Source organism: Numenius arquata, chromosome 14 (assembly GCF_964106895.1).
Source record: "Numenius arquata chromosome 14, bNumArq3.hap1.1, whole genome shotgun sequence".
Classification (NCBI taxonomy): domain Eukaryota; kingdom Metazoa; phylum Chordata; class Aves; order Charadriiformes; family Scolopacidae; genus Numenius; species Numenius arquata.
In genome coordinates, this window is record NC_133589.1 from 15,694,520 (window position 1) to 15,706,861 (window position 12,342).

Genomic DNA, 12,342 nt, shown 5'->3' on the forward strand with positions numbered 1-12,342 from the left:
AATATACAAGGGTGAATATACAAGAATTATTAGAGTGATAAAATTTAATTTCAGTCCTTCTTTACATTTAATTTGCAGTACTGTCTAAAGATAATATATGGTAAATTGATACTGACTACTGATATAATTAGTGCGTTCATTCCCAAACTTACACTGCACAGCAGAAAAACCTAAAGAACTCAGTCAAATTTCAAATGCATATAAAAGAAAATGGAAGAAAAGCTCCTCCATCACCTTGTCCAAAACATCCTATCTGTGAAAACAAGTAAAAATCTGCAACTTTTAAATGTCTAGTGACTATCTGATGCTATTGAAATATAGTCTTGTTATTAAGACATTGTTAAGAATAGAGATTATCTCTATATGCTACTAAAATTCACAATATCATTGAGGAATTAGCGGGTTTTGTATTACATTATGAAATTAAAAGAATTAAGTACTATACAAAGTGCCAGCTTACTTTGAAATGGGAAGTGATAACAAACAAGATAAATGTATTTGTTTGTACTGTACTGTTGTTTCCACAAAGAAAATAAGAAATGATAGCATACCTCCAGACAACGTTCCTGAAGCTTTCGCAATTTCTCCTTTAAAGATGCATTGTTCATCTAACACCATTATAATGTCTTTCACACCTCTGAAAGAGTGTATGCGAGATTTATTATAATTCCAAATCCTAATCATAGCTACTTGACAGGAATTCGCAAAGTCAATAAAGATGAAGTGAGGTTTTCCAGGGGTAAATGGTGCTAGCCAGAGATGCATATCATCCTGTGTCCGATTTACCCCATCAATTAGGTTGGTTATTATTCTGGGATCGTTGCCATAAGCTGGTAATATATTTATATCAGGTGGTTCAGCCGTTATTTTTGAAATCTGAACAGGCTCTCCTTTAGAACTGAAAACTTCAATTCCATTAAGACCAACATAATGTCTGTCCCCCCATGTTGTTTGAATATCTATCACTAAGTGCTGCCCGTAAGGTAAAACAGGAATTTTAAAATCATTTCCATCATGTGCCTCCATGACATTTTCTTCTTCTTGCCTTTTTGGTAGTGTTTGTAGTCCCTCTTTTCTCACTTGCTGATATTCTCCAGGTCGGTTGATTTTCTGTTGATGGAGAAATTCATCAAAGATATCCCCTTGAAAATCCATGTTAGAGATTCGGCCACGATGGGAATAATTAAACTTTACCAAGGAGTTCCACGACTCCTGCAGAGTGTCTTCTTGTTCACTGTGCCGCTTTGCTCTAGAGGTTGCTATGTCCTTGACAGAAAAGTCTTCATCTGAAAACAACATTACACTGGCGTTTAGTACATAAACAGGACTGAAAGCAAACCACTGCAACAAGGACTTTCCAGAATTATGTTGGTCAAATTTGTGTTCCCTTACTGTGAAATTCTGTTATCCCAGCACTTTTATATTGCCTCTCTGTTATGAGGGCTACATGTCCCAATTTCTCATCCCCATTTAGACATAACAAAAACCGTCACTTTTAAATATTGAAGAGCAGAGCACGTGCCAAGAAACAAAAAAGCAACTAAGTTTGAGACTGCGAATTCTTGACTCAACACTAACAGAAATTGGGATTTTGCCCAGTGATACTTATTGTGTGGCTGTCACAATAGTTTAAATCGTCTGTCTGCATTTCTGCACATCTTTCATACAGTTGGAAATGGCTGAACCGGTGAAGTCTCTAAAGCATTACAGAGAAAAGCTAGTGCTTCTCAAAATCAGCTATGTGTATAAAGAAAAGTGAGGAGAAAATAAGGAGGTTCTGCGTACAAGGAGCATGAGGTGAGCGTTGAATTCTACGCAGGTAACGTCCAAACATTTCTCTCACTTTTCAGCAAGTGTGAGATGTACAAGGGGGATAATGACAAAATATCTAATGGGAACGAGTGGGGCAAGAAATTAGAGGGGCACAGTGGGAGCAGAGCATGATCTCCTTGTGACTGCACTGAGGAGTTGCTTAATTTCCATCTCAAAACAATTAAGAGCGGATAATAACAAAGATAATTTTCAATAAAGCTGTCACTTATGTATTTTCTTCAAATAAATGAAGAAAAGCGAGTGGAATACTAAACAATTACAGGCCCACGGGCTAGATTTTACTTCTGTACAACGTCCTTGAGTGGATACTAAAACAAATGGTTATCAAGAATAAACACCAGTTACGGTAAAATGCAAAATAATGTTTTCCCAAAAGGCTGCTCAAGACTAACTTTTAACTTTGTTTCTGGAAACACTGGGAAAGAGGCAATGTTCCTAATCTATCTATGGCCAATAATCATTTACGCTGGAGACAAGCGAGATAAAAATAAGAATTTTAAAGCAGATGGGAAACTACCTGAAAGAGGGTTGTCTTCCAGAAGGAAAGGCTGGAGACCAACCTGGCCACCTCTCCCCACCCCACAAGGGAAACACAGATAGGAAGCAAAGACACCTATTTCAGAGAATATCAGTCATTTGGAAGTCGCTTTCTTGTTCAAACCATTGTCCTTATGGATACTCATGGGGTGGGTAATCCCAACCAGTCCTTCCCAGAGCCTCACAATTTACCTGAAGAAGATACTGTGTGTATATATATATATATATTCACCACTTTAAAATGACAACGCTTGAAAGTATCAGGATGAGCATGTGTAGAAGAGTATTTAACATCCACTGGCTTTCCTTATTTTGGAGGTTTTTTCCCTTTTTTTATTAAACTTTTTAAAATGTTAAGTACTTCAAGCAGTACAGAGGTTACAACTCTGGAGTGCTTCTACAGCAGTTCAACAGGAGGGATTTTCCCGGGGAGGTGAACAGGTTTGTTAGCTACATTAAGGAGTGACAACAGAAGTGGAGCTCTGAAAGGAAAGCCGAGAATAGCCCGAAAGCAGAGGTCAACAGCTAAAGGCTTACAGAGTTTGGCATTTTTTTTAGAATCTAAAATTTATTATTTTTATCAGAGCCCTGTGAACAATAAACTCTGCATGTAGATAAATAGTATCCCACTTGCAGATGTTACAGACGCATTCCCAGCCTTCTGCATGCCCGAGAGGATTGTATGATGGAAGCTATCCCAGAGTCCAGAAATAATGACACCTCAAACGTGCACCTCCCCTAGGGGTTTAGGAGGGGTGTCTTGAATCACAAAGTCCCTTGTCTGGTTTCTGATGGCAACATGCACCATACAATTCCTCTCAAAACTTTAGTAAACTACATTTTGGGACAACACTATCTTGGAAAAACCCCACCTTTCTTCTCCCCCCGTTTCGTTAATCTCATTTTTATTCCCTGCAGTTATAAATAGCAATCATATTTCCATGCTGCAATCACACGTTTCGTTTCCCAAATCATTCTAAAAGCTCCCTTCTGTATCTGTTCCACTTTGTAATCAGCTTTCCTGAAAGTGGATGATCAGAACTGCAGTTTTCCAACTGACGTCTCACGAGTGCCTGTGTTGAGATATTAACATTTCCCTAACGAACAGAAATGCCTCTGCTGATACATCCTGGGAGTGCATTGCTGTAATCACGCCTGCGTCACTCCAGCATTTCATAGTTAAGCTGTTATCAACTACTTGGCTAAGATCCTCCTCTTCCTCAGTCATTTGCAATTGATGATTACTCAGCTTACAACTTAATTTTTTGTTATTAGTCCCCAAATGACCCTGCAAGCAGTACTACTGAATTGCGTTCCGTCGCTATTACTCCAGTCCTCAAGTTCATCTTTCTGTGCAGTTCTTTAATCTTCTTAACTCATAATATCCCAAATTACATGCTGTTTGCAAATTTTACCAGCACACTCCCATCATTTCCTTTGCACATTAAACCAGTTATCAAAGAAAAATTGTATGTTTTTATAGCAACATTAAGTCAAGGCAAGTATGCACGTACGTGCTATTTCTAATTTCCATTGTTCTCGTTATTCTTCACTTAGTGACCAAAGGGGTGCTGTGACATTGCATATGAGCTTGCGCAGCCCCCCCTTTGTCACATACTGCTCTTGGGAAACTGCAGCTCCCCTGGCCCCCTACCAATTAAAATTCCCCACTCTTAGGGAAACACTTAAAACTCTTTCCCTGTTGTTAATGCTCACTCAGCTCCACTTTGAAGCTGGTTTTACCCTGCCCAGCACAGCACAGCGAGAACAAAAGCGGCCGGATGGCATGCAGTTTTCCCAAGGACAAACACATATGGGGAGTTTTAAGCATCAGATGACAAAACCTGCTCTGAGCAAAATTAGAGGACATTATAATTAGAACCATGATCACCCCCATCTTACAGTTTACATTAAAACTCCTAAATTGTTACCACTTTTACAACTCAACAGAAATGACTAAGGTGGGATTTATTTAGAGTTTCCATAATGTTGACAAGTTTTTTAATCTAACTGAGATACTGTAAAATGTGTGAAACAGTAAACGGGCTGCAGTGAGTGGGTGGGTGAAGGGAAGATGGCAGTACTTTTTTTTGAGGTATAATTTCAGATATATTTATGAAATTGTTGTTTTCTCCACAGAGGAGCACAGAGGAAAAATTCAGACATTCTAAGTTTAGAAAGAAGCATTTTCCCCGCCTGTGTCTGAAAATAATCAGGCAGTACCTGCTGTAGAATTTGAACTGGCATTCCTGCATTTAAGCATATTTCCTGTCCCTTATGACCATCACTTAATGTAAACACCACACCCAAATACAATATAGAGAAGCTACACTTTCATGTAAATTGTTCTGATGCTAAATCACTCTCAAAATTGCAATGTGTATTTTTGTAACCACCTCTTCCAATTCTCTGGGCCTTGTTGTCCTTGTTCTGCCAGACTCTTCATTTGAGATAAGTCATTGAATGCTGAAGAATTCAATTTGACATCGAATGCCAAAGAAGGGGTATGAAGGGCCCAAAAAAAGTCAGTGACATATGGCTTGAAACTGAAAAAGGGAGATTAAAAATATACCCTGAGCAATAAAAATCCAAAAAAAGTTGGTTAAAAGCGAGACAAAGTAGATCTTGTAGGTAAAAAGTTGTATTCTTGTGTTATTTACAGCTGTTAAGCACAAAAAAAAGCCCACGCTCAGAAAATTTCTTAGCCATAGATTGCTGGAGGTTGAGAGAGAACAGGAACCTCAGAACGTGCCCAATTTTCATACTCTTCCCTGGGAACACACAGTTGGCTATGGCCAGAGGCAGAATGCAACTTCCAAAACTGGATCCTCCATCTCCACCAGGATCCAGGAGAACTAAAAAAGGTTTGGAGAAGGATGACGAGGATAATCAAAAGCATGGAGCAGACAGCAGCTAAATTTACTAGGGATTTGAAAGAGGTATGTAATGTAACAAGCAGAGAAGGGAAACTATGGGCAGTTTTCCACTTGCTCCGAGTGGAGTATATTCAGCACATATTCTCATTGAGAAAGGCACAAACCTACTACACAAATAAACCGTAAATTTACTCACTACCTTGAGGTCACACCCTTCTTTACCTTTTTGCAGATTTTCATTGATATTAGTAAACATTTGCTGTCTGCAGGACTGTTAATTTTTAGAATATATTTTACTGAAATTTAGTCTTCAATCTTCTCCAAATAAATTTAAAAACACTAACTCAGAATGTACATTTTTCAGAAAAAGAGCATTTCACATCAGGTATAGGACAAGGAGAGAACCTCTGAGCATTGTCATAGTAAGACTGAGAAAAACTGAATACTGCCAATAGCAAAAGTGAATTCCCCTTTCTATACCTCCAGGAATCTCAAGAGATCCCTTCCCACCCAAACAATTCTGTGCTTCTGCAAAATGGAGAACACATCAGCGCTTGCACTAGGGTTGCTCTTGTGAGCTCTTACCTTTGAGAACAGCATCATCTTCTCCAAGATTTATAGTGTTTAATCCCGCCTTTTTTACACATCTGACACTTCTCCTTCCACTTGTAGGGTACTGTAAGCTGCAGCAATTTTTGTTAGAAAGCTGCTCTGAAATGTCCAAGCCCACATCCCCATCCTTTCTGGTCAGCATCTGGGATCTCTCATCCCCATTTGCATTTCTACTACTGGATCTTCCCAGTTCATTTCTCTGACATTTAACATTCTCATTAGTCAGATCTGACTGTGTTTGAAGTCTCAAGCCTAACGCATATTCTGTAGCAAGCCAGGGAGGCTTCCGCTTACTGGAAGCGATTTGATTATTCTCTGTTACTTGGGAAGATGACTGTAACCAAGAAGGAATTGCATCTGTAGAGTCAGACAATTTTCTTCCTGTCAGCTTTTCCATTTGCTCGCTCAAAGTTAGTTCATCGTCAGATTGAACGTGCTCCGTAACTGCTTGTGCTGTTGCGTTCTCTTTGGCATCTTTTATACAAATTTGAGATGGTAACATTTTTGGATCACGCTCCAACTCAGTCAAATTTTTCTTTGTAAAGCTGACCGAGTTCATCTTATGCTCAAGAAGATTTTCTTCTGGCAGAGACTTCCAGTTTGGTGAAACGCTGTTTGACTGTGAGCATTTAAAATGCAGGTCTGTTTTCTTCTCTGCGACTGCAGGTGTATTTCCTTCTTTCCTTTCGTTTGCAGAATACGCAGAGGGATCTTGCTTGTGATCTGTGAGGTCAATTGTAGTGCTGTGGTCAGTGAGGGGATCTCCAGAGGCTCTCTCTAATTCACCGTCAAATACAAGGTTCTCATCAACATATAACTTCACCTTCTTTGCTCCAACATTAAGGTCCTACAAAAATACAAGTATGAAGATTTCAATTAAGCTGTTGAAGCATTCGATATCACTGTTCTGTAACTCTGACATTTGAACACTTAATCAATAAACAGATGAAAATGATTAGATGCCCATATCAGTAACCTGCTTTGACTACTTTTTAATCAAATGCTCAAACAACTGAAAAATACCGTGGAATATTTAAGGTTTTATTTACAAGGACTGAAAACCCTGCTAGACAGTACTATGAACCATTTTGGCTGACAAGGCTTAAATATTTAGAAAAGCTTGAGTAAAGAAGCCTAGATTAAGTATAATTACATTTGATAAGGATATAAATTTCAGAGGCACATTTTGTTTCAGCATCTTTAAGATTCACCACTTTCATGACAACTTGCACAGCGAACAACGAGCCAGATCAAAGCCATGAGATTTAAGAAGAGTTATAGAAATATAGGGCTGAAAAGGACATACGAAAAATCATCTGGTCCATCTCTTTCTACTGAAGAAAGTAAAATATCCTATACCATTGTGAAGAAAACTGGTTTTAACAGTTTTCAAATGATCTGCCTTGATGGCTCATTCCAACACTTAACCAGCCTTTTAAATAGAAGGCCTTTATCTCAGACACAACTCTGCCACTCACAACTTTATCTCTATGTTCTCCTTTTCCGTGATACCCACTGAAATCCGTTTTTTTTCATTCAATTGAAGTCAGAACTAATGTTCTTTCTATTCTTTTTATCATTTCCATCTAACCTTTCCTCCCTCTTGACAAAAATACTGGTATCTCCAAAGAAAATATGGAAGATGAGACAAAATCCATCTCCTTTCTACCCACTAAATTTCAGTAACATGTCCATCACGTGGAGTCTTTAAAGACTCTCTGTTCTTTTCTTATTTTCACGGAAACTGAGAAGCTTTTCATGAAAAGTAAGAAGTTTCAGTTTCATTCCTCCTGCTTATCTCCTGGGTGTCAGTTCTCCTTGAATACTAATTTAAATTTTCCTCCACTCCCAGCCTAAACCAGTTACTCTGTCACCTTCAAGTACAAGTGTCTCCGGTTCTTCGCTCCTGCACGCGCTCTTTACCACTTACAAGTCTTTCTAGTTCCATTCTACTGCTTTTCAAATAATAACATGTATGAGGCAAAAAATGTAATATAGACCTACAACAGAAGATGTGGGCATAACAAGAAAGCTCCAGTTGAGGGAGGGGAGTAGGTGTAGGAATGCGAGTCGCATTCCTGATACATTCCTGATAGAAAAAGATAACCTTCACTAACTTCTCAGAGAACAGCTGTAAACCCAGTTTAATTGGCCATTATGTCATGGTTGCCTGTGCTACTCCTAGAGTATCATAAAGCGTTATATGTCTGTACTCATGCATTTAGCCATAAAACATGATATTTCTTCCCCTTGAAGAAGGACACTGCTAGATTAATCTAATTGGGGATCAAAACACTTTAATAATTACATATATTAAAAACTAACTACATGGCTTTGCCTGAAATTACAATGGGGAAGAGCAAGACTATAAGGATGCCCAACTAATGTTATTTTTTGAATCTTTGTATGTCTGAACTGTTAATGTCTCCCTTAAATGCTAGAGATAGTGGCTATTCACAGTTGAATTTGGGATAACGGCAATGTTTTTACATGATACCCTGGTCTTTTCTGCTGTTATGGATACTCAAACCTTAGTTCTGTGTTTTCACCTGGAAACAGATATAAACCGCACGGAATACAGAAATATACACATGTATATTTTGAAAAGTATTTGTCAGTTTCATCTTTTTAAGTCAAAATCGCCAACCTCTTAAGAACAAAATGTTTTTAGATGAATCCCACTCCACCCACCGGTACCAGAGGAGGATGGGTAGACAGAGAAAACATTACAGAATTACATGATGGAGCTTATTTTCCCTGAAAGAGGGACAGTCAAGCACAGAAAAGGGCCAGTCACTTCAAAATTACTATTCTGGTCAGTAGGAAATGACTTCCTTTCTCTGAAGTTCTGGATTATCTGGGACAGGTATCATAGGAAGATTCCCCAAACATGGGATCTGGACTGTATCAAAGTGAACCAACCAAAGCTACAGATATTTCTAAGGCAATAGTGACAGAGTGAACTGGGGCAGGTGAGAACCACCTATTAATGAAGAACCAGTAAAAGCTAATGAAAATCTCTTGCACCAAAATTCTAAGCAGACTGAGGCTCTGGCAGGAAAAATATGAACAGAACTCAGGGACTCCAAGAACAAACATGTGCAGACACAAGACTAAGAACTTCAGGGAGAAATTTTTCACTCTGGGAGTGGTGAGACACTGGCCCAGGTTGCCCAGAGAAGCTGTGGCTGCCCCATCCCTGGAGGGGTTCAAGGCCAGGTTGGATGGGGTTTGGAGCAACCTGGTCTGGTGGGAGGTGTCCCTGCCCAGGGCAAGGGGTGGAAACTAGATGACCTTTAAGGTCCCTTCCAACCCAAATCATTCCATGATTCTATAAACCGTTCTTTTTCATTTCCTCCACCCCACTTCTGAGCTTCCGGTTGCTTAGTGATCAGATGTGGTGCAAGAGATCAACAGAATGGTTGGCTTCTCCCAGTACCACCGGTTAACTCTCCTCGAGAAAAAGGAGGATGGAGAAATCCCTTCCTCATGAGTAATTCCATCAAGAAGCCACCCCGGAAACCAACTCAATACTTCACCCAAGGCAGGTTTTTCTCCTCCCAGAAGAGTAATTAGAATAGCACGATGTCTCAGAGTAAGCAAGTAGGTATGATCAACTTCAGAGAGAAAAAAATGAAAGATTTTGGGCAAATAGTTCTATGATTTTTCTTGATGTTCCTTCCCAGCTTGCCCCTTCAGCCCTCCCACAGTGCCTGCTGGGATAGTGCTTTCCAGTAATGCAAGAGGAATGGGATTTCTGGCTGTTTCTGTGATATTCGTGCACAAAGGACAAAGCTTAAAGCCAGAGGCACTTTTCTGTGAATTACACCTGGACAGAGGACTCGAAGTTCCCTCTGCCTGACTTCCCACAGAAGAGTGAAAAAGAAGGAGCAACAGGAAACAAGTCAAAACCTAAAAGAACTAAGTTCTTCTAGAAAGCTAACTCTGCTGGAAAAAAAGCTGCTGCATCCTTACAGGCAAAGCACCCCAGTTGTAGCCCAGCACTGAAAAAAAACCCCCAGCTCAAAGGAGTGGACATGAATATACATGCAGGAGGAACAGGCATATGGGATATTGCTCAAAGGAGAAAATGATCCAATTGGAGGGCAACTAAGACATTAATGCTTCTTAGTATTAAATCCATTCACAAATTTGTGAAGAGGCATTATATCGGATCTTATGAAAAGAGTTCTAATAGCATCAAGTAACGATGTAATTTCAAGGCTGCAGCAATTATTTACAAAATGCCTGAATATTTCAGACAAACTTGAAAAGAACTGGGTGCCCTCACATAGACTTCATCTGTTCCTGCAGACTAAAAATTACCTCCTTTTTCACAGACCTCATCTGAAATACATAAACCCAAAATGAAGCATTCTCCGAGACCTTCCTTGTAATACACTGAATCAAGGAATCCATCACAATGACGTAATCTGACTTTCACAGCTTCCTTCAGCCATATTTTTTCTACTTCCAGACTCAAGTTCTGAAACTCAAACATTTTCAACAATCTAAAAGCACTGGCCCGAATTAATTTTCTGTCTTTTTTTTTGAAGAACTACTAGGGCATCTCTCACTTACGGGGTTTTTAAGGGAAAGGAGGTTAGAATGATTACCAAAAAACTACACAGAAATCTGGCTCTGGATTTACATTACCAGGAAGAAAATTGTTACCTAATTGTATTTTCGGGTTTTGTACTTCTCAGACAAAACTTCCCCATGACAAATTACAGAATTAGGCAGAACGGCTTTGTGTTATTCTCTCATCTTAAGGATAATGACACATTTCTTTAGTTAGTGTCTGCACTGCCACCAAAATCCATGGGATTATACTCCTAATGGATTTTACAGCTTGCCTCATAGTGGTTTATTAAAAAAACAGTGCCTTAAAACACAGAAACACATTTATGTGTATTTCCTGCATTATATTCAATAGATTTGGTAACAAATCATACTATTACCTCCAAAACCAGCAGTCCCTTTTGCACTCTCTAATGATGATGGAACATTCTGTAGCCCACGTTTTAATAGAAAAAGCTATTAAAACTCCAGAAAATAAATATAAATCATGTTATAGCAAATTTGTTTAAGTTGTCCCTTCCATGGTCATTTCCATATGTATAAATTACCATATGTGCTTATATAAGAACATAGATGAGAGCAAAACCAGAGGAATAAAGCCTCTTATTTATAATCCAGGACAGCAAATCTTCTTTGATCCAGTACCTGGGATTTTTTTTTCTTAACATTGCAGTGTACAAACAAGAATAATTTCCATGGTGACATTCAAACACACAAACAAGAGACCATCTGCCATGATATGTCTCTCTTGTAACACTAGATTACTTGTTTTGTTATGAACACAGTTAGTATACTTTTTAATTAAAGTGGCAAAGCCAAATCGAGCAACAGTCAGCCCATTTATACCTATATACATGAGAAAACACATATTTAAACACATATTTATTTATACTGTGATAAAACAACTGAAAATCCTGAATATTAAGATGTACTTACCTTCGTATCTTTATTTCTCGCTACAGTAAAGGATTAACTGACACAACATGCAAACCTTTCATTACGTCTTTGGAGATCTTTATTAGCTTTGAAAGAAAATATTAATTGTACCTATGAAAACGTTAACACTTACGTTGCTACCACTTACAATTAAGACAAAAGCTAATTTCACAGTAGATATGGAATGCTTCTAGCTCCCTGTTTCACTAGAGAAAATGGTATCTACTTTGATTTCATACTTTTGGAAAGAAGACCAATCTGAGTTTCCCTAGGCAAAGTAGAGCATACAGACAGAGGAGTTGAGAAAAGACTACTTACGCAGGGAGTTGTTGCGCTGTAATTCCAAATCTTGATCTTGGATATACCAAAGCCATGTGACCGGGTGGGATTGCGGATAACAAAGTAAAGTTGGACAGGCGGATGGAAAGGGCACATCCAAAGGACGGTTTCCTTGGTGGTCTAAAAACATGTACAAGCAGACTGTCACTAATACTCTTTCTCCTAAAGAGGTATACTTAATTAATGTACCACTCCAAAGAAAAATATTTATCGATTAGAAAAGTAAGCATTTAATAAAATCTACTGTATTAAGAGCAAAATCTTAACCTCATTTCCAAGGAATAAATCCGACCCTCCTGCCTGCTCACAACAACCTGACAATCAGATAAAGGTCAGCTGCTTGCTGTCCCAGTGCGACATCTGCACACTCCCAAACGGCAGGCTGCCTGCCATGCTTTGTAACGGCAGGGTCAAAGCAAGCCCAGTTTATTTTAATCAAATTAATCAGCTTTGCAGGCACTAGAGGGGATCACTGAGCACAACAGACACTGTATAATCATTTTACGATTTCTTAAAGTGCTTACACTTCTGTTTTGCCCTCTAAAGAGGGGAATCTTATAGAATTTTATTCCATTCCTCTATTTTAATCAGGCTTTGCAGACAACTAATTTCACTTACAGATTTATTT

General features: G+C 38.8%; 1 protein-coding gene across 1 annotated transcript in view; it reads right to left on the reverse strand.

The window, feature by feature from the left end:
• The window catches only part of KATNIP (katanin interacting protein), a 55,578-nt gene that overhangs the window by 21,813 nt on the left and 21,423 nt on the right, over nucleotides 1–12,342 (reverse strand). Inside the window, exons 11-13 of the mRNA XM_074158447.1 lie at nucleotides 11,694–11,834; nucleotides 5,832–6,705; nucleotides 552–1,286 (exon numbers count right to left, since the gene is read on the reverse strand). Of these exons, the coding sequence (XP_074014548.1) occupies nucleotides 552–1,286; nucleotides 5,832–6,705; nucleotides 11,694–11,834 (1,750 nt within the window). The remainder of the gene's footprint in view (nucleotides 1–551; nucleotides 1,287–5,831; nucleotides 6,706–11,693; nucleotides 11,835–12,342) is intronic.